Source organism: Tupaia chinensis, unplaced genomic scaffold, assembly GCF_000334495.1.
Source record: "Tupaia chinensis unplaced genomic scaffold, TupChi_1.0 Scaffold000365_1, whole genome shotgun sequence".
In the NCBI taxonomy this organism is placed as follows: domain Eukaryota; kingdom Metazoa; phylum Chordata; class Mammalia; order Scandentia; family Tupaiidae; genus Tupaia; species Tupaia belangeri.
The window spans coordinates 1,430,699-1,453,070 of NW_006159862.1; the positions used below are offsets into that span (position 1 = coordinate 1,430,699).

Here is a 22,372-nt window from a genome sequence, read left to right on the forward strand (position 1 = left end):
CTCTGAATTCCCTTTTACTGGACAAGAACTCTGATCCTCTGGATGATGAAGATGACAACCCTATGTGATACAGCCTGAAAAGGAGTCCTCCCACGAGGATGGCAGTGGGCATTTGCCTCATGGGGGTTGCTGAAGTGGACGGATATCTTCACACACGCGTGTCCTTCCAATCGTCTAAAATCACGCTTTGGATTCGGGATCACTCTGAGCTGTACACTTCGGCATGAAAAGCCTTTAAGTTTCCAGGGTAAGTTTTATTCATGAGGCCTCTGTTGTAGCGACTGTTCATTAGTTAGATTTCAATTAGCATTGTCATCATGCGTAGTTATCTGGTTTAACTATGACTTTTCTTTTCAGCCAAACATCTAATTAGGTTTGGCCCAACAGAACATTCTGGAACTCAAACCAGACCTTAGCAGTGGCTTGTTTCAGACGAGGTAATGAAGTCAGACCCCAGCATGAAAGGATTAACCAAGATCCGAGGTAAGGAAGCAGAATGTTTTGCAAATCTTTGGAATAGGCATCTTTTCTATTTTGCCTTTAGTAGTATGATTTCAAAGACAATCGGATACCATGTTCAAAAAGTGTAAAAATAAATGCCAAAAAGTTGAACACGAGCATTGCGTTCCACACTCTGAATCAGCTACACCACTGCTTTTTATGAATGTTAGCTGCGTGTAAAAAGTTGCTTGTTTTATTTTTTTATATTTATTTATTTATTTTTTTTTTTCACGAGGCTTGTACTTTGCTTTTTCAGAGCAATTTCATTTCACTCTCCAAATCAAAGACTGGTGGATCTTCTGAGAGGAGAGAACAGAAGAGGGAAAGATCATGTGTGACCATGCAGTGAGTCGATTCCACCATGGAGAGGAGGAGAAAGGTAAAGACACTTGGGAATGACTGAGACAGCGAGTGCTAGGAGCAGACCCCAGGCTCTTTATAAAGAGGGGAGGCCTCCTCTACGGTTTCCCCCTCTCATATAGAAATGGCTGTAGTTTCCAGGCATGGCAAGGGCTGGGCTGTCTTTCTTCCACCACATGCTCTGTTAGCTGACAGAGACCATGGAGCTGTGAAAATAGAACGGAGGGGGAGAGGCTGGTAAAGGAATGATTTAAGGCAACGTGATCTTAGTTTACAAACACGAGAATTAACAGCCTACACGGTCCCACGGGGAAAAGCTAAACTCCAGAACGGGGCTGACATGCTTGAATTCCCACTGTTCCAATATTTTTTGGATGTCAAAAGTCTTCCAACAGAGAAAATGCCAAAGGCTTCAAATGCCATTTTTAGGCTCCTTCTGCCAGCGCTTCTCCAACAAAGAACTGTGCTGGTGAATTCGAGACATCTGGGATGAACAGCATCAGGCCCCTCTGTAACTTCTAGAGAGGCTTGGGGTTCCCTCTAATGTGCCCTGACAATTCCCAAAGGGAAGCTTATGTCCTCACTTTTCAAAGCAAATCTGTAAGGATGGGGTTCAGAGAGCAGGGAGGCAGCTGTGGCTCTTTAGAATTACAGACTATCTAATGTCACGAATGCAAAATTTCTACTTGCCAGAGGGTGCATATGCTCTCCAGAGAGAGACAGAGACAGGAGAGGGAGAGGGAGAGAGCAACCCCCACAGTGGAGCATGGTCAAGCTGCAATCCCTCCTCCACTTCTCCCTCGTGTCGGGGTTGGAGCACGCACGCACATGTGCATAGTGTGCTTCTCCAGCCACCTGGCCCAGGATTCAAACTGCACAGGCAGCCATGTGGGATCTGGCTCCTGTAACCACTAGGCCATGGGGCTGGCCCCTTAAGTGCAAATTTAGACTGTGAAAAACAAAAATATGCTAATGAATGCATTATGCTTGCTGCAGCTAAAGCATCCGAGAGGACCGGTTTCTACACTGAGTGCCGACCAAGGCCAGAGGCCCCTGACGGTCATAGGGGCTGCAACGAGGTCTGTTCAGAACTTGCGTAGGAACCCCCATCAGGACAGACGGGGGCCAGAGATTTAGTATCAAAATATCTGCAGCAAGAGAGCTGGAAAAGATAGCTGTGACCTGCGAACATGCACCTCCAGTTACCACACTTTCCCCCAGTGGTGGCCACAGGACGCTTGCTGTGCAGCTGGGCAACGCTAGAGCTGTCAGAGCAACACAGAGGGCGGCACAGGCACGCGGGACCGACGACGTCAGGGCTAACACAGATGTGCACATACGCGGTGAAAAGCCAATTCCAGCAGAGTCTGCACGTGACGCGCCGCCATGCTGCCGGCTTCGGAGGTGAGCACGCGAGAGCCGGCAGGGAGGACGAGCCAGACACAGTCGAATCTTAGACAGTCAGTCTTAGAAACAAACACAGCTAATTCGGCACACATGTTTAGTGTCTTCTATGATGTCTTTTTCAGATGTTTTCCATGGGTGGTTCTTGGGGTGGTATGCAGGGACTTGAAAAAGTTCACAGAAAATGGAATTGAAGTACAAGTTTATCCTAGTATAAAAAAGTGCAAAATCCATGCATAGTTTTTGCAAAATATGCATTTTCCATGAATTTTGCAGAGTATGATAAACAGTAAGAATCAGGTCAGTCACCCTAAATATAACGACACTTACAGTTTCAGAGCAAGAGAAGTGCGTGCAAGGTCTTTCCTTGCTACTGTGGAGAGCTCCGTGTCGTGCGCTGCTCACCGACAGCGCCTCTGATTAGAAAGGCTGTTGGGGCTGCAGCAGCCAGACATGGCAATCTGAGAGGCTGGGCCCGCGGGAGGGTTCCGGGTTCGCACCTGCAGACATCCCTGAGCACACCGCGCATGTGTGTGCCCGCGACCCAGGGCTGGCTGAGGCTGGGGGTGGATTGTGATGTGAAGACCTATCAGGGTGCTGTCTGTCTGTCTTTCTCATTCATGGAAGAAATAAACTTAACAAGGAAAGAAAGAATGAAAGGTTGTATACGGCCTATCCAATCATGACGCTGAGCTGCCTGTGTGTTCTCTGTAGGCCAGCCCAGGACTAGTACTTTCCAGGGAAAAGACCTGATGTTTTTATTTCAATGAAAGTTTTCTTAGTTGTTCATGATGAAAGAAGCAAAAGTTGAGAAGTTATTAAAATCTTTTCATCCATTAATTTTCATGTGTTGAACATCACTTTCAGGCCCAAAAAAAAAAAAAAAAAAAAAAAACATGGGCTGAGTCAAACTTCTGGAAGAGAAAGATCAAGTCCTCAAGCCACAGCGAATTATGAAGATGCCACGAGTCCAAGAAGTTTCAGGAATTGTACCGGAAAGTCGGCAAAGGCGGCACTCGAGTGTCTGTGTCCCCCGCTAGAGGAAGGTGAGCTGCCCGGCTAGTCTCAGAGGGCAGCAGAGCTTATGGGGACCTCGAGACACCCGCTGATGGGTCCTCACGTAACAGGCTGGGCGGCTGTTGGCCAAAGGACTGCAGCATAATCCCCCAATTATCTTCACACCGTTTTCTGACTCCCAGATAAAATATGTTTGAAAGTATAAAAGGACTGGAGATCATTAGTGAGTTCATGAATATTTCACTTTGTCTTGGTAATAACTGTAAATCTGTATTCGTGCCCAGGTACTCCGTCAGCTCTTCTCAGCCTGACTCAGTGACAAATCCCTCGAACGTCCTCGTGTGCAAGAGGAGAATACGATCCAAGTAAGCTGGGGTCATGATCGGGGAGCTCTTCGATTCTCTTACCTTCTCTCTGCTGCACTTGGAGAACCTTACCAGGGAACGTTCTGCAAGTTCTCTGGCTGTGGCTGAACCAAGAATGACTGGAGCTCTCACCAGAGAACGGTGGAGGTCACGCTGCATCAGTCAAGAGCTCACTCAGCCACGACGGGAAGGTGAGGTGCCTCAGGAGCGTGGTGGGCGAGTGGGTTTCAGTTCTGGCTTGTGGGGCGGGTTCGGGAAGTGGTTGGGCCATCAGTGGGTAACTTCCAGATAGTCAGCTCCTTAGAGGGGGCAGCTCGCCAGAGAAGACGAAATCAGACAAGATGCCATCACAGGCAGTTGTCTGATGTCCTGCCAAATTCAGTGACAGCATGAAATATCCTGACGCCTAAGGGGCTTTAGTAACAGGTCATGTTCTGATTTGCCTAAGTTCTAAAATCTTTAAATGCTTTGTGCTACAGGATTGTACTGCTGGGAGAGAGGTTTGGAAAGTGCTAGAAAACCAAAAGAGAAACAGTTTGTGTTTCCAAAAAAAAAAGTGACCTTAAGTTTGAAGGTGTAGGGGCTAGCACGTGGTGACCTAAACTGTCCACGCACAATGCAGAGGTCCTGTGTTAGGGTCCGAGTTGTTCCCGCGGCCTGTCTCTTAGAGTCTGTGCAAGTCACACAGCAGCTCCTCCAGTAGCCCTCTTGGCGCTGCCACGGCAACACGGGGCTGGTCTCTTACCAGTCACCTTTAGTATCCTCTATACGAAGCAACCTTGGTTCCTCTTCCAAAGACACACAGGAGGAAAGCAAGACGAATGGACGAAGGAACGAAAGCAGACACAAAAGCCAACCAGAACCACCTCCCGGCTGTTCGCAAAGGGCTCACTATGAAATCTGGCTTTTCTATCCTCTGACTGTCATTCGAAACTCAGCTCCTCTCCTGGCAGGAGGGAGAGGGATGGCTGCCCGGTAATGATCCGGATTTTTCATGAGCCAGTTCAGGAACCTGCTGTAGATCTTATCTTAACCTCTCTCTACAGGCCACAAATCATCACAAACAAGGAGATGAGGGATCCATTGGAGTAGGTTTGACGAGAGAATCAAACGAATTCTGAGAAGAAACCTACTCTTTCAGATGTCATGAAATTTATGATAACAGAATACTGGACCCAAGGGCTCAGAAGGAAGCTAATGAACAGTCAGAAAAGATCAAAATTAGGGCGAACCGTACAGACCACTACTCAGAATCCACTAAATATGTTATCGAAAAATTATTTGTCACATTTGTGTTCCTCTTTAAATTTGAAATAATTTCAAAAATTTTTAATTGTCAGAAGGCATGTGTGCTCGCCAGGGGAGTGGGAAGAAGAAAGCATGCCCCAGTGGGGGGCGGTCACGGTGCAATCCCTTCTTCTCCACTTCTCCCTGTCAGGATTTGGGGCACGCAAAAAATATGTCTGGCATATTTTTCAAACTGCCAGAGTTGGGATTCAAACCACTCAGTTAGACATGTGGGATCTGGTTTCCCTTAATCACCAGACCACAGAGCCAGCCCCCAAATAACGTTCTAATGTCCAAGAATGCCAACGTTAAGCACAGACACTGGCTTAAGGAAAGATAGCACTGTATCTGTTAAGGCCTAAAATACGGTCTGTATTGTTGTCTGAAAATCCTCTAGGTCCTAAATGCTAACTTGGAGCTCACCCCGGCGACCCCTGGCTCTGACTTCGCTGCTCCGTAGAGTTCTCTGGGCTGACACGTGTGGTTCTCCTCTAGAGCGGAAGGGAACATGATGATCAGCCAGATGCGTTTTCCACAGGGATCCTTTTTAATAAAGCGGGTTATTCCAGGCCTGTCTGAGACAGCCCACAGGTGTTGTCAAGGAAGCTTGTCACCCGGTAGCGGGAAAAGTCCTTTATCTGGCGGTACTTCCCTGGGGCGTGGCCTCAGCTTTCCCCACTGTGGAGCGCGGCCCACACAAGGACCGTCCTAGAATTTTTTAGTGCACGCTCCCCTGTATGCTGACAGCCAAGACCTTGGGCGTGCCCTGGACATCACGTCTGTTCTTTCAATTGGGAGGATATTTGACTGAGCTTTTTCTACATATGCAAGGGGCCTGCAGAAGGTTCACAGAAAAATGGAATTAGCGTAGGAGTTTATTTTGGTCAAAAATGTGTGAAATCCATGCAGTTTTTTCATAATGTGCATTTACCACAAACTTTCTGGAGAGCCCCGGTGTAAGTAAAGAGTTTTCACACTGCCTTACACCGGGGGATGGCAGGGAGCGGGTGCTGGGGTGGAAGTGCCCAGGTGGGCAGTGGTGGGACAGCGCGAGAGCGAACCTGGAGAAGGAACAGCAGAGTCTGGCACAGACCAGAGCACCCGTCTCCACACTCTGCGACCCCACACACAGCGGTCAGGTGAGAAGCCAAGCACGGCCCAGTGCCCAGCGGACTGGGAGGGGCAGCCCCGCTCGCGACCAACCTGCCGTGGCCCTGCATGTCGCCCAGCTCCTTCTGCAGCCGGGCGTTCTTCTCCTCCTCCTCCAGCAGCCGCCTCATCACGGTGCGCAGCTCCTGCTGGGCCTCGCACTTGATGTCGTTGGCCACCACCACCGCGGTCTGTAGGTCCGCCTGGAACCGCCGCCATTCCTCCGTCTCCTCCTGGAAAGGCCAGAATACACGCCCGTGTCCCACGCCGGCCAGGGGCTCCGAGTCCCGTGTGGGTCACTGGGAGAGTGACCGGAGCACCGGGGGGCCCTGCGTAATGGTGTGTCGCTACCAGGAAAAGGCCAGGTGGGGATGAGGGCCGGCCCCACGGCATCAGGGCTCTCCATCCTAGCACTGGACGGCCAACAAGAACTCACGGCTCCGAGGCCAACACCTCGGAAATGCTCCGTGAAGAAATGAGCGAGAGAGGGTGGGGGACCAGGCCATCTTCCCAAGGTTTCCAAACCTAAGCGGGTCATTTACAGCAGAGTGACATAAACGGCTCCGGTCACCTCTCCACAGCCCGCGACTCACCTTGATCTGCTTGGTCAGAGTCTTCAGCTGCCTTTCTAGGTCTGACTTCTGCTCCTGCAGCTTGATCACGTTACCTAGAAATAAACGATGCACACCCGAGTTGGCAGAACCGCCGTCAGCCACGTGCGAATCCAGCGCCTTAACCACCGCGCCCCCTGCTGGCCCCATTACTATGACTTCTAAACAAGTCTCTAGAGTCGTGGTTCTTAACCGCAGTCAAGCCTCAGGGCCATTCACGAAGCTTTTCACAGCACAGACTGCACAGACCGCACAGCCCTGGAATCCGCCCTCCAGGGGCAGACAGCACCCGGCATGTGCACGTCCTAACAGCTGCACAGGTGGCTGGACACCTCCTCCTAACTCCGGACATCTCGGCCCGCTGCTAAGACACTGCGCACCACCAGCCGGCACCACCGGGAGGCCTGGGTTTGAGTCCCGGACCAGTGAAGCCTGGGCACAGAGGTGCATGTCTGTCACCCCAGCACCTCGGCAGGCTGAGGCAGGAGGAGAGTGAGCTTGGGCTGGCCCAGGGAACACAGGAAACCCTAAAAGAGCTGGGCACAGGGGTGCGCAAGAGGATCACAACAGTGAAATTGCCTTTTTTTTTTTAAAGTTTTTTTTTTTACTTCTTCCATGAGTAAGAGACACCAGGAGAGAAAGCCAGCACCCCAGCAGGGCTCTGAGCTCCGTCACCAGCGTGGGCCACTGTGGGATCACAGGCACCTGCATGCCCAATGTACTGAGCCAGGTGGGGTGTCTCCAAGCGTGGCCAGGAACCTCTCCCACGTGAGTCAGCCTCGCAGTTTCAGGCCCTAGACTGCACCACCACCCAGACCCCTGAGACACTGTCGAAAGGAAGGAAGGAAGGGAGGAAGGAAGGCAGGCGGGCAGGAAGAGGGAGGGAGGGCTGGTTTTCCGTCCGTTCTCCTTCGATTCTCTCCATGCCGCTATCAGTCGTTTAAATTTAAACCTGATCACCACAATCGCCCAGTTAAAACTCGTCCGTGGCTGCTCTGATCTAGAGCAGCTTTCTATTAAGGACATTAATCAGAAGCACAAATGAAAAAATAATACAGGCGGCAGGTCCTCTCTAGTAGTTTTGCTTCCGCGTGAGGGGCCTCGGAGTTTGTCTGGGTCAGCGCTGCAGAGTAGGAGATTGCTCCCTAACTTCTTTTTGTGCCCCCTCATGTCTCTCAAAGATCATGGCAAGGAGTGACTGGTAAAGGGTTTGATTTCTGTGTCCCTGGGCTCCCTAACAGAAACTATCTTAGGCCCAGCTGTGATGGCACAAGCAACAAGGCATCACTGTGTGAAGGCAGGGCCGAGTGGGAGGCCTGGGTTCAGATCCTGGAGCTACCTGAACCAGCCTGCAATCCCAGCTAACCGGGAGCCTAGGGCAGAGGATCGCAATGGTGAGACCCTGCCAGATCCTCCCTGTCTCTCCCCCTCCTCTTCCCGGGCTCACAGTTGGTCTCATTAAAAGAAGGAGGGGAGGAGATGGTATGATGGTTAAAGCGCTGGACTCCCATATGGCAGACCATGGTTTGAGTCCCGGAACCAGCAAGTTGAAATTCAACCCATGCACATGTGTGTGCGTGCCCAAAATCTCGAGGAGGGGGTGATTTCTCACTTTCCCTCTCACTGTCTCTCTTGTGGGCGAGCACATGTGTTCTACAGCAAAAACCTAAAAAGAACTCTTCGTAATACCTGAACATCCCTAACTGAAGTTTAGAAGACACTGTGTTTTCGGTATGGGCGTATGATGATGTAACCGCAGGGGCTGGGACTGAAGTTGGCTCTGGACATTAATTACACATTGGTTTTCTCGAGGAGACTGTGCTTTTAAGGACGTAAAGACAATACAACCATCTCAACAGCAACGTGTCACAAAAACAAAAACAAAACGCCGCAGGGCTTGTCCCCCTCCACTGCTCGCCCTGCACGGCACGGCGCTTGGACCGACGTGGGGGACGGCGTCGAGGTCTTCAGCCGATCCTTGGCATGACCTGACAGTGAGCACCGAGCTTCTGCGGCTCCGTGCGATCACGGCCCACGGAGAACAGAACGCGCTGCAGGGTGTGCCGCTGACCGGGTGCACGAGGCGAGGCGCGCAGTCACCTCTCAGCACCACAGCAGCCACGTACGGCACCACGCGTGCTCAAACCGCGGACACGGAGTCATGGCTCTTGGCCGAAACACAGGGTTAGGGTCCTGCGAGCCTCTGGCCACGTTTCATCAACTGAAGCTCCCTCTGGGTTTATGTGGGCCTGTCTGCTGATGTCTCAGCAGGGTGAGAGACCTGCTCTCCCGACTATCCTCTTCCTCACAATGCCAGGCAGGCTTTTTTTTCTTTCTTTCTTTCTTTCTTTCTTTCTTTCTTTCTTTCTTAATTTGCTATAGGATGTAAGTGCTCACCAAAGAGAAAGAGATGGAAAGGGAAGGGAGAAAGCTATCTCCATGGGGGATGGCCACGCCACAGTCTCTTCTCCACTCTCCTGTTGAGATTTGGGGCATGGATGCACATATGCCCAGAGTGTTTTTCAAGCTGCTGGATCTGGGACTTGAACCGTGCAGTTGGCCATGTGAGATCCAGCTGGTTTAACCATCATCCACCTGCTGGCCCAAACAAGTATTTTATTTATTTATTTGTTTATTTATTTATTGCCTTAGGGAACCTGTGCTGGGAGGGGAGGGGAAGGAAAGGGGGGAAAAGACAGAGACAGTGAGAAGGAAAGTGAGAAACCCCCTGGGACGGGTGGCCATGCCACAATCCTTCCTCTTCCTCCTGGATCTTCAGCATGCACGCACACATGCCTAGTGTGAATTTCAAGACACTGGGTCCAGGACTGGAACTGCGGTTGGTCATGTGGGAGTTCAGTGATGTAACTGCTACACCTTCTGCTGGCCCCCCCAAGTATCTGAAAAATTCTTCTGTAGCCTGATGATCTGCAGAACCTGCTTCGTCTGCAAGTTTAATTTTTCTCAGCACAGTTGTGGTGGTGCAGGTGACAGCATGCCACTCTGCAGTGCTGGAGCCACACAACCAATCCCAGGTAGACCTAAAAACACCACCACATCGGGCATGTGTGTGCCCATGACCCTGGCTGACGGGGTGGCTGGGGGAGGGAACTGCTGTGTGACAAGACCCTGTCATGGGTGCCTGTCTCTAAACGTAAGAAAAGAAAAGGTTCTGTTCTCAAGCCTTATGGGTCTTTTGAACCTTGCAAGCCAGCTAGGATTGGCTGAGAGGGTTTACAGTTCCCTGACTCTGGGCAACTGAACATAAATGTCTTTGATTTTTGGTTTCAAAACAATGCTATCCACTATGCCTTTTTAAAAAATCGGCCTTCATCTCGTAAGTCCAAAAATGAAGTCCCTTTTCCCTCTTTCCCACAGCGTCATCACGCACGACAGACGGCACTTGGGCATGTGCGGACAGGCTGGAGAACTCCCTTCCTTCGTCTGGGTGTGCTGAACTGCTGGCTCGGGACAGCCCAGGGACGTCACTTAGTTTAAGAGATACGCTACTGTTCCTTATTTTTTTTTTACAAGGGAACCTAGCGAGCTCCTGTCTCCTCTGTAAGGTCCATCGCAGCCTTCGAGGGCTTGGAGACAGCAGACGGCACTCCAACGCTGTATGTATGGGGCATTTAATCCTTTCTTTATAATTGCTAAAGTGCACGTTTCACTGGAGAGAGAGCCACATGGGGGGAGCGGGGTGGTCACACTGCGATCCCCTTCCCTCCATTTCTCCAGCCTGTGGGGATTCAGGGCATGCAGGCAAATGTGCCTGGGGTGCTTTTCAAGCCACGAGGGGTGAGATTCCAACCGCAGTTGGCCATGTGGGGTCTGACTTCCTCAACCACTGGGCTACGGGGCCAGCCCTCGGAGGGCATTTTAAACAAAATTACCAAATCCGCTAAGCACAGGTACTAAAGAGACTGCCAAAAAGATACTTGTCTACAGTATGAGAACTGGTCCAGGAGGCAAGGGTGTCTCTGCAGTTAGGAACACCAATGCCAGGCGGCTCAACTTCATCTCTGTCCGCGCCCGGAGGTGACTGTGAGCATGCTGTACTTATTTTCGGGTTAAAGTACATCGTGGTGAGTAGGTGGATTCGTCAGTGTGGAATCTGCGAGGGATGAGCGCTGACTGTACATATCAGGAAGGCCTCAGCACCCCGCTAAGCTATTTTTAGTAAGGGACAGTGTCACAAAAAACCTTCTGCATTAATTCTTTTGTATGAAAGCAAAACACATTAAGTGTGATCATGTGATCGGGCGATGTTTAATCACTTCAAAAGCTACCTTTCCCCATGGACAGCAAACACTGGGCCCATAATGGGCCATCTGTCCACGCTCCTCAGTGACTGGCCAGCGTCTCTGAGTGATCTGATACCCTACCACCGGAGGGGCGCGTTGGGACTGTTTTCTCCCCGAGACCAAGAGCACACGTGGCTCTGACCACCTGCCGCCCCTCTGCGGCCACCTGACCGAGACGAGAGCTTGTCAACATGCGGTGACTGCAGCAAATGGTTTGGAATAACCCTCCACACCGAGGGATGAGCCTCGGGTCGGCTCACGTGGACCCCACACACCCTCGGCAAGCTGTCACCACAGCTGCCCCGGAGGACACAAGCAGCTAGCGACAGCGGTGGCGTGCGCGCACAGCAAGCCGACGTACCAAAGTGCGTGCGCCCTTCCCACGGTTACCCCACGCTGCTGGCCCGTGCTCCGCAGTCCTCCTCTCCAGCCAGTCTTCCACTCAGTTTAAGAGATACACTACTGTTCCTTATTTGTTTTTAGAGAAAGAAATCTTTCTTGGCATAGGACACATGTGCTCAGCAGAGAGACAGAGAGAGGGAAAATGAGAACTCAGCCCCCAGAGAGGATGGTCACGCTGCAATCCCTTCTCCTCCATCCTCCTCTTGGGATCTTGGGCACGCACCTGGCACGCGTTTCAAGCTGCTGGGTCTGAGACTCGAACCATGGTCGGCCATGTGGGAGTCCAACGCCTTACCTACTATGCCACCTGCTGGCCCTAGTTGTTGTTTCTTAAAAGCCATTCTTCCTGGGACAGTGTGTCAATAGAATATTCATCCCAGCCCTGCTCTGCTGCAGGCGGCGGCTTGCTATGTGCAGTGCTGGAACCACATGGTCACCTCTGGTCCAGCTCCCAGGTGACTGAAACACGCCTGACAGGTGCACCCAAGAGCCTGACATGCTGGCGGGCTGGGGGAAGCGGGTCACGGAGTGATGAAACCCCACTGAGGGTGCCTGTTTCGCTCTCTCTTTCTCTCATGAGAGAAATAAACTGAAGAATGGAAGGAGGGAGGGAAAGAAGGCAGGGAGAAAGAGACGGATTCCTCCTAAGCCCAGCCAGCACACATGGCCAGGGCCCCCCAGGCACCCGCACCTCGCTGCCTCAGTGCCCGGCTCCCCTCCCCCGCCTGTGTGGCCTCACTTACTTTCCAGCTCACTGATGAGCTGGTTGTTATGTAACTTCACCGCCCGGTGCTGCTCCACCTGATCTTCCAGCTCGAATATGGTCTCCTTCATGTCCTTGATCTCCGCGTCGCTCTCCGAGGCTTTCTCCTGCAGCTTCAGGCTGGTTCTGCTCAGCTGCTCTGCCTGGTGGTCACTGATCTCCTTCAGATAGGCATAGTCCTTCTCCACCTAGGATAAAAGCAAGTTGTGTTCTGTTTTGGGTTTTCGTTGTAGAGGGCAAGTGTGCCAGCTAGAGAGAGAGAGAGGAAGCACTGCCCCTGGGGCCCGGCCAGGCTGCAATCGCTCCTTCACCTGCACGCCCCGTCAGGATTTTGGACACACAAGCACGAGTCACCAGGGCCGGGATTCAAACCGCAGTTGGCCGTCTGGGATCAGCTCCCTGTGCACAGCAGGAAAGCCGTATGCTACGGGCCAGCCCTCCTGCCAGCTTAAGGACAAAATCCCCAGGTGGGCAGTGGGCTCACTACACAGTGGCAAGAGGCTGCTCTTGGCATGAGCTGTTTCTCTTCATCTGCGCCTCAGAAACAGCCAAGGTTACAAATTTTCAGAGAAACATGTTTCCAAATAGCTGGCTTCTGCGCCCTTGCCTACAGGCAGAAAGACAGCAGCGTGAGCACAAATACCCATCTTTCCTGTGTAAGCCACAGAGGGCTTCCCTGAGAGGCTCGGGAACAAGGCCTAGCTGGCCCCACCTCGCAGCTGCTGGGGAGCGGCGCCCTCTGCTGGTGAGCCACGAGCAGTGCCCCTGAAGCCTGGCTGTACAAACCCCCCAGACTGAAGGTCACAGGGTCTCTTCAGAGACAGAGGTGAAGGTGATAGAGAGCAAAAGGCACAGAACATAGAATCGTACACCTACACCGAAAACAGAAACCCAGCACAGCTGTGTGTGTCTCACCCGTTTGTTTTTAATTAAGCATTTTAAATACACAGAGAAGCACTGAAAATGAGATGACCAGGCAAACAAATTCAACAGATCAATTTTGCCACATTTGCTAAATATTGCTACTTCCATAAGATCTGTGAAAGCCTTGGGGTCAGCAGGTAGTGCAGTGCTTAAGGCGCTGGACTCCCATGCACTTGACGGCAGTTCGAGTCTCAGACCCGGCAGCTTGAAACTCATGCCAGGTGCATGTGGGTGCTTGACAAAATCCTAAGAGGAGAATGGAAGAGAAGGGATTGCGGCGTGGCCATTCCCTCTGGGGGGTGTTTCTCATTTTCTCTCTGTCTCTATTTCTCCAGCAAACACACATACCCTACAGCAAAAACTTCTCTGGAAAAAGAAGAAGAAAAAGAAAAGCTTAAGGGGCCATGTGGTGGTATAGAGCTGGTACTATTGTACCCACATGAGAAAGGTCCTGGATTCACGCCCTGGGCCTTCCCTAAGCACACCAGATGCACACGTACTCATGCCCTTGACCTGGGCTGGCTAAGACTGATGGTGGATTGTAGTGTAAAGACCTTGCTGAGGATGCCTTTCTGTCTCTTTTTCTCATTGACTAAATTAACAAAAGACTTAAAAAATATTTTTTTTTCCTTTTTTTTTTTTTGAGAGATTTTTTTTGCTATAGAGTACGTGTGCTTGCTGGAGAGACAGATAGGAACAGAGAGACAGAAAATGAGAAATCACCCCCCTCCCCCAAGGGATGATCACACCGCAATTCCTTCTCCTCCATTCTCCTCTCAGGATTTTGGGTACGCAAACATATGCACCTGGTATGGGTTTTAAGCCACTGGGTCTGAAACTTGAACTGTGGTTGACTACTTGAACTGCAGTCGACTTACATGGGAGTCCAGAAACGCAGCGAGCGCCGGCGGTGGCGTGCGCGCACAGCAAGCCGACGTACCAAAGTGCGTGCGCCCTTCCCACGGTTACCCCACGCTGCTGGCCCGTGCTCCGCAGTCCTCCTCTCCAGCCAGTCTTCCACTCAGTTTAAGAGATACACTACTGTTCCTTATTTGTTTTTAGAGAAAGAAATCTTTCTTGGCATAGGACACATGTGCTCAGCAGAGAGACAGAGAGAGGGAAAATGAGAACTCAGCCCCCAGAGAGGATGGTCACGCTGCAATCCCTTCTCCTCCATCCTCCTCTTGGGATCTTGGGCACGCACCTGGCACGCGTTTCAAGCTGCTGGGTCTGAGACTCGAACCATGGTCGGCCATGTGGGAGTCCAACGCCTTACCTACTATGCCACCTGCTGGCCCTAGTTGTTGTTTCTTAAAAGCCATTCTTCCTGGGACAGTGTGTCAATAGAATATTCATCCCAGCCCTGCTCTGCTGCAGGCGGCGGCTTGCTATGTGCAGTGCTGGAACCACATGGTCACCTCTGGTCCAGCTCCCAGGTGACTGAAACACGCCTGACAGGTGCACCCAAGAGCCTGACATGCTGGCGGGCTGGGGGAAGCGGGTCACGGAGTGATGAAACCCCACTGAGGGTGCCTGTTTCGCTCTCTCTTTCTCTCATGAGAGAAATAAACTGAAGAATGGAAGGAGGGAGGGAAAGAAGGCAGGGAGAAAGAGACGGATTCCTCCTAAGCCCAGCCAGCACACATGGCCAGGGCCCCCCAGGCACCCGCACCTCGCTGCCTCAGTGCCCGGCTCCCCTCCCCCGCCTGTGTGGCCTCACTTACTTTCCAGCTCACTGATGAGCTGGTTGTTATGTAACTTCACCGCCCGGTGCTGCTCCACCTGATCTTCCAGCTCGAATATGGTCTCCTTCATGTCCTTGATCTCCGCGTCGCTCTCCGAGGCTTTCTCCTGCAGCTTCAGGCTGGTTCTGCTCAGCTGCTCTGCCTGGTGGTCACTGATCTCCTTCAGATAGGCATAGTCCTTCTCCACCTAGGATAAAAGCAAGTTGTGTTCTGTTTTGGGTTTTCGTTGTAGAGGGCAAGTGTGCCAGCTAGAGAGAGAGAGAGGAAGCACTGCCCCTGGGGCCCGGCCAGGCTGCAATCGCTCCTTCACCTGCACGCCCCGTCAGGATTTTGGACACACAAGCACGAGTCTCCAGGGCCGGGATTCAAACCGCAGTTGGCCGTCTGGGATCAGCTCCCTGTGCACAGCAGGAAAGCCGTATGCTACGGGCCAGCCCTCCTGCCAGCTTAAGGACAAAATCCCCAGGTGGGCAGTGGGCTCACTACACAGTGGCAAGAGGCTGCTCTTGGCATGAGCTGTTTCTCTTCATCTGCGCCTCAGAAACAGCCAAGGTTACAAATTTTCAGAGAAACATGTTTCCAAATAGCTGGCTTCTGCGCCCTTGCCTACAGGCAGAAAGACAGCAGCGTGAGCACAAATACCCATCTTTCCTGTGTAAGCCACAGAGGGCTTCCCTGAGAGGCTCGGGAACAAGGCCTAGCTGGCCCCACCTCGCAGCTGCTGGGGAGCGGCGCCCTCTGCTGGTGAGCCACGAGCAGTGCCCCTGAAGCCTGGCTGTACAAACCCCCCAGACTGAAGGTCACAGGGTCTCTTCAGAGACAGAGGTGAAGGTGATAGAGAGCAAAAGGCACAGAACATAGAATCGTACACCTACACCGAAAACAGAAACCCAGCACAGCTGTGTGTGTCTCACCCGTTTGTTTTTAATTAAGCATTTTAAATACACAGAGAAGCACTGAAAATGAGATGACCAGGCAAACAAATTCAACAGATCAATTTTGCCACATTTGCTAAATATTGCTACTTCCATAAGATCTGTGAAAGCCTTGGGGTCAGCAGGTAGTGCAGTGCTTAAGGCGCTGGACTCCCATGCACTTGACGGCAGTTCGAGTCTCAGACCCGGCAGCTTGAAACTCATGCCAGGTGCATGTGGGTGCTTGACAAAATCCTAAGAGGAGAATGGAAGAGAAGGGATTGCGGCGTGGCCATTCCCTCTGGGGGGTGTTTCTCATTTTCTCTCTGTCTCTATTTCTCCAGCAAACACACATACCCTACAGCAAAGTTTTCTCAATTAAAAAAAAAGAAAAAGGGGGACCAGCCGTTAGTGTAATGGCCGTGTCGCTGGACTCCCATGTAGTCGACCGTGGTTGAGTCCCATATTTGGTGGCTTAAACTCACACGGAGCGCGTGTGCGTGCGTGCCCAAGATCCTGAGAGGAGAATGGAGGAGAAGGGATTGCGGCGTGGCCATCCCCCCTGGGGGGTGATTTCTCATTTTCTGCCTCTCTGTCTCTCTCTGTCTTTCTGGTGAGCACACGTGCCACATAGCAAAAACCTCTCAAAAGAAAAAAAAAAATCTGTGAAAGTCTCAGCCTTCCTTCCTGCCTCAAGGGCAATATGCATGATTCCTAAATTGGCGTGTGGCTTTTCATTTTTACTATAGACGTACATGTCCACAGTGCCCACACAGCAGCAGACACAGGAAACACCTAATAGCGTGTCGTGAATGAGTCATGAATGAATGTCACGAGGCAGCGCTGCAGCGTTCCTCACCTAGGAAACCCTGAAAAGACGGCAGGGAGGGAGGGAGGAAGACAACCAGCACGGGCCGGCGCCGGGCACAGCTGCTCAAGAGAAGCCGGATCCCAGTGGGAGCCGCGGTTCAAACCGCCCAAACACACTGGAAAACCATGTGAATGCTCAGGACCTGACTGGCTGGGGGATGGGAGGCAGGGGACTGTGATGTGAACAGACCCCGAGAGGGTGCCCCTCTCTCACGCCCACGTGTGCTCGATCATGAGTAAACTAAGTAAGGGGGAAGCCAGCACAGGTACCTCCAGAGCCCACTGCTGAGCCTGGGACGGTCCAGCATTGCTCCGTGACTCCCGTGCGCGCTCTGGGCTGCCACACAGATTCCTCATGGCAGGTGATGGTCAGAAAGTTAAAAAGCTGCTGAAGGCCGTGAACATGGCTAAGGGTGCAGATTCTGGAACCAGACTGCCAGGGTTCAAATCCTAACTCTACCAAATGAAGTCCTGTGTTCCTCTGTAGTCCCTCGGCCTCGGTTTCCTTAGCTGAACAACGGGGAGTAAAAGAAGTAACGAATGCCCTCGGGGGTCTGTCACAGGCCCAGCACGTAGCACTCACGACTCGGCAGTCCTTCCTCTCACAGGGGCCGTATATCTTATGTGTACGATAAAAACATAACATGAGATCTGTGTGACCAAAAAAAAAAAAATCACAGAACATGGAAAAGACCAAAATTCCACCATCTTTTTTCTTTTTTGTAGGTTTCTATTTCCTGCCATAGGGTGCTTGCATTTGCCAGAGAGAGAGAGACAGAGAGAGGAAGGTGAGAAATCCCCCCCCGGGGGGATGACCACGCTACAATTCCTTCTCTTCCATTCTTCTCCTGGGATTTTAGGCATGCACACATGCATGCCTGGCATGAACCGTAGATGCTCAAGTGGGAGTCCAGTGGCTTAACCACCATGCCACCTGCTGACTCCCAAAGTCCTCTATCTTAATGACAGATACTTTATTAAACAAAAGATGACATTTTTATTTATTTATTTTTACGTTTTTGTCATAGGGTGCATTTGCTCATTGGAGAAAAAGAGAAAGAGAGAGAGAGAGAGAAATCACCCCCCCAGGAGGATGACCGAGCCACAACTTCTTCTCCTTTCAGGATTTTGGGCACACACGCACACGTGCCTGGAAAGATTTTTAAGCGTCCGAGTCCAGGACTTGAACCATGGTCAGCCATGTGGGAGTCCAGTGCCTTAACCACCATAGCACCTGTGGGCTCAAACGATGGCGTTTAAGGAGAAAGGGGCCCTGCATTTTAGATCCCATGAAGCTTTGAAGTGAGTTGCAGCGAGGTGGGCTGCGGCCTTGTTCAGAGCGGGCGGCTCCAGGCAGACTTCCCAGGCCGGGCCTGTCGCCTGCAGTCTACACGTGCACAGAGCATGTGGCTGGGACTACCGTGGGTTGGGCAGTACTAAGGGCATTATGTGGTTTCTACCCCTCGTTCAGATAAGGAAACCGGGCAGAGGGATTAAAGAAAAACACAGGGAACAAAACCGGGTAACCCAAAGGCAGAGCCCCAGGAAGACCTGCGCATGCACTGAGCAGCTGACCCTCAGGCTCCGGCCCGCTTTTACTGCCCCCTGCTGGCTCATCACAGTCACAGTCGCCAAACAGTGGCGGTGGCTGGCCTGGGGAGGTGCAGAGGGCAGGGCCGGGAAACCTGCAGGCAGCACCCCACTTCGATGCACACCCCACTTCTTCTTTCCTGATTTTTGAGTCATTTTCTCAAGTTAAACAATATATCCTAGAAACCTCTTTTATTAAAAAATAAAATAACGAGAAATAAAAGCCAGACACCCTGAAGTGGCTTCACCTCTTCTTAAGGGCTTGCTAGGCAACCGCAGGCAGGTATTTTTATACTCATTTTACAGACTGGCAGCAGAGAGAGGCAGAAATTAAGTCACGTAGAAAGAGCGACTGTCAAGGCTCCGGGGGCCGGCCTGCCTGCTGGCCAGCTCCTTGGAGGTCAGCTGCTGTCATTCAACGACGACACCAGGCAAAACAGGAAAATAAGGAATCCCTTTCAGGTATTCCACGCAGTTCTCACCTTTAAAAATCAACCTGAGAGGGACCAGCAGTTGGTGTAATGGCTATGTCGCTGGACTCCCACGTAGCCGACTGCAGTTCGAGTCCTGGACCCAGTAGCTTAAACTCATGCTGGGTGCGTGTGCGTGCGTGCCCAAGATCCCGAGAGGAGAATGGAGGAGAAGGGATTGTGGTGTGGCCATCCCCCCGGGGGGTGATTTCTCGTTTTCTGTCTCTCTGTCTCTGGCTTTCAGGCAAGTGCATGCGCCCTATAGCAAAAACCTCTCAAAAAAACCTAAAAATCAACCTGAGAGGTGGACCCTATGGAATTGCATTACACACAGGTTTGAATGGACTTCCCAGGAAACCCAGCACCTCCTGGAGAGAGGGCCGTGACAGCCCTTCCTGACCTGCTCTGACGTGGCCAAAGGCAGATGGCAGCAGAGGCCACCACAGGGCAGGGCTTTAGCACCCACCCCTGCTTGTCAGACACCGACCTCAGGGAAGGCGCCTGACCGAAGTCAGCTCCCGGGACCACCTCCAGGGGAGACAGCAGGCAGGGAGCTGTAGAAGACAGTCTGGAGACGCAGACCCGTGGGCCGATGGAAACAGGGCCCCGCAGAAGCAAACGCAGAACTACCAAGGCCTCAAAGACACCCTACAGCAGCTCCATCCGTGTGTCCTGAGGGGAGTGCTCAGTCCTGGGGGCCTAGGTGGGCCTCCACCCCATGCAGAGGTGAGAGAGCAGTTGTGCAGCCGCAGGGCATGGGGACCACACACATCCGGATTCTCTTCTCAGGGAGACGGCCAACGAGTCGTGAAGGCTTCGCCACTAGATGACTTGGCCGTACTGAACAGACGCCGTCTTCGAGGTGTGTCTGCAGCGTACTTGGTTCGGCCAGTGAGAGGGGCACACAGGCGGTCAGTCCTGAACCAGCTGAGCACCACGGTCGGCTGGTGGCACACCCTGCAGTGCTAGACCCACATGGGAAGGTCCCAAGTTCGCGTCCTGAGGTCTCCCTATACACGCTGGGCACACACATGCCTGTGACTTGGGATGGCTGAGACTGTGGGGGGACCAGAGCTTGAATTTATGGGGAGTGCCTCTCTCTCTCGCTCAAAGAACAAACAAATAAACTTAAAAAAGAAAGAAAGAAAGAAAGAAAGAAAAAAAGAAAGAAAGAAAGGGAAGGAAGGAAGGAAGGAAGGAAGGAAGGAAGAAAGAAAGAAAGAAAGAAACAACAACAAAAAAAGAGAGGGGCCAGCCGGTGACATGGTGGTTAAGGCACTAGACTCCCACATGTCCAACCACGGTTCAAATCCTGGATCTGGCAGCCTGAAAATCACGCCTGGTCTGTGTGTGTGTGCAGGCCCCAAATCCCAGAAGACTGGAGGAGAAGGGATTGTGACGTGGCCCTCCCCACCAGGGGTCATTTATGACTTTCCTTCTCTGTGTCTCTCTGGAGACAGCACACACCCTATGGCAAAAACTTAAAAAAAAAAAAAGAAAGCGCGCATGAGAGAATAGAGAATGTAGGCAAATGAGAATAATAAGGAAACGAATTTATAGTTAACCTGGAGATATCATCAATAAATAAAGAACCAAGAACTCAGTACATTAAAAACAGAAGCGCGCAGTGAGATGGAAGTACGGCTTAAATGGCGTCACAGCTGTTTTTAGTAGGGCCATCATAACAAAGATAGCGCCTGGAAGACTATGCCCTGGTTTGAGAAATCATTTCATCCCTCATTTAAATCTCCACATACCGGGAGCACAGAGACACAGGCAGCTATCAAGTTAGGTCGTTACAGTAAACGCCGAATAGATGTCAGTAACATTAAAGCTGTCCAGATGGGGGGCTGGCAGTGCGTGGAGGTTAAAGGTGCTGGACTCCCACATGGCGTGGTGCGAGTCCTCGACCTGGCAGCTTGTTCTCTCTCTCTCTCTCTCTCTCTCTCTCTCTCTGTGTCTCTCCCTCGTCAAAATTGAAAAATAATGATAATAAATAAGTAATTCTTTTAAAAAAATAAAGTTGTCCAGGTGGCTGTTGGAAATCAGCAAGGGCCAGCCCACAGTGCAGGGTTCAGTGCTGTGTGGAGAAGGTTGGCCCCACAGGGTCAACTGCAGTTTGAACCCAGGCCCTGGAGGCTTGAAAGACATGCCAGGCAGGTGTGCACGCACTCCCAAAGCCCTGATGGGAAGGAGAAATGGAGGAAAAGGGACTGCGGTGTGGCCACGCCCCCAAGGGAGCACACGCCCCCCAAACCCGCTACTACCCGCCCCCACACAAGTGCACGTGCCTTCTGGTAATAAAAAAAGGAAAAAAGAAAGAAACCTGGAAAGCAGGAAGCGGTACCAAGAGGAAGAGGCTGGCTGGTGAAGTGAAACCCTACGGCTGCTCGTGTGTAGGTATGCTGGGCAGTTTATGTTACTTGGCTTTTGTCTGAATTTGGTAAAATGAACTGAGCACTTAAACTATACTATCCATTTGGTAAAATTATCTGGAACACTTAAAGAGAGAGAGAAGTCTCCCTCCCTCTCTCCTCTCTCCCTCCCTCTCTCCTCTCTCCCTCTCTCTCTCCTCTCTCTCTCTCTCTCTCTCTCTCTCGGGCCAGCACAACCACGTATTCACTCTCATAAGGTAGAGATCTGTGTGAACGGTCCACATCCCTCTCTCCTCTCTCCCTCCCTCTCCCCTCTCTCCCTCTCTCTCTCTTCTCTCCTCTCCTCTTCTCTCGTCTCCTCCTCCTCCTCCTCTCTCTCTCTCTCTCTCTCTCTCTCTCTCTCTCTCTCGGGCCAGCACAACCACGTATTCACTCTCATAAGGTAGAGATCTGTGTGAACGGTCCACAATGTCGGTTTCCTGCACATTCTCAGAATCAAATTAATCACCACACCCTACGGGGCCGATCTTCCCATGCCTAACGTCTAGTCTTTCCAGGCCTTGTCACAACTCAACCGCAGTCCAGTCCTGCACTCCTTCCCACCTAACTGCCACAGTGTGACCCAAGAACTCCTTCCCCTTCTTCCTTTCTTCCTTCCCCCGCCCTCCATTCCCTCTGTCACCAGAAGGCACGGAGACCTGCCAGAGACAGAGAGGGAGAAAGCACCCCCGAAATGGGGCACGGTCACGCCATCACCCCGTCTCCACTTTTCCATCCGGTCAGGATTTGGGCATGTTTGTCAAGATGTGGGGGCTGGGATTCAAACAGCAGTGACTCGCGTGCGCTCTGGCCCCCTTAATCCTCAGGCTATGGGCCAGCCTCCAAAGTAATCTTTTGAAACTGTCAATGTCACTCTGTAACTCCCTTATTTAGAATTCCTCAAACCAAAAGCACACACACACAAAAAACAAACAAACAAAAAAGATAAGCTGAACTTCATAAAAATTAAACACTTCTGTGCTTCAAAGGACATTATAAAGAAAATGGAAAGAAAACCCATGAAATGAGAGAAAATATTTGTAAAGCATCTACCTGGCAAGAGATCTGTATCCAAAACATATAAAGAACACTTCCAACTCAGCAATAAGAAAAGTAATGTGATTGGGGGGGTGCGGGGAGGCAAAAGACTTAAATGATATTTCTCCAAAGCGGATACACGAGTGGCAAATAAGAACATGGAAGAAACTGCCCAACGTTATGAGTGATTGGGGAGATGATTAATGACATCACTGGTAAAACACAAATCAATCCGCAATGAGAC

General features: G+C 51.5%; 1 protein-coding gene across 5 annotated transcripts in view; it reads right to left on the reverse strand.

The window, feature by feature from the left end:
- Nucleotides 1-22,372, reverse strand: part of SPECC1 (sperm antigen with calponin homology and coiled-coil domains 1) — a 362,600-nt gene that overhangs the window by 118,825 nt on the left and 221,403 nt on the right. For 4 of the 5 annotated variants that reach the window (XM_027773699.1, XM_014589605.2, XM_027773700.1 and 1 more), the window contains 3 exons: nt 14,812-15,019; nt 6,677-6,750; nt 6,138-6,316 (listed from right to left, as the gene is read on the reverse strand). In XM_027773699.1, the coding sequence (XP_027629500.1) occupies nt 6,138-6,316; nt 6,677-6,750; nt 14,812-15,019 (461 nt within the window). Of the gene's footprint in view, nt 1-6; nt 1,068-6,137; nt 6,317-6,676; nt 6,751-14,811; nt 15,020-22,372 lie in introns of those variants that run through there. The other variant, XM_014589607.2, reaches the window with a different exon arrangement.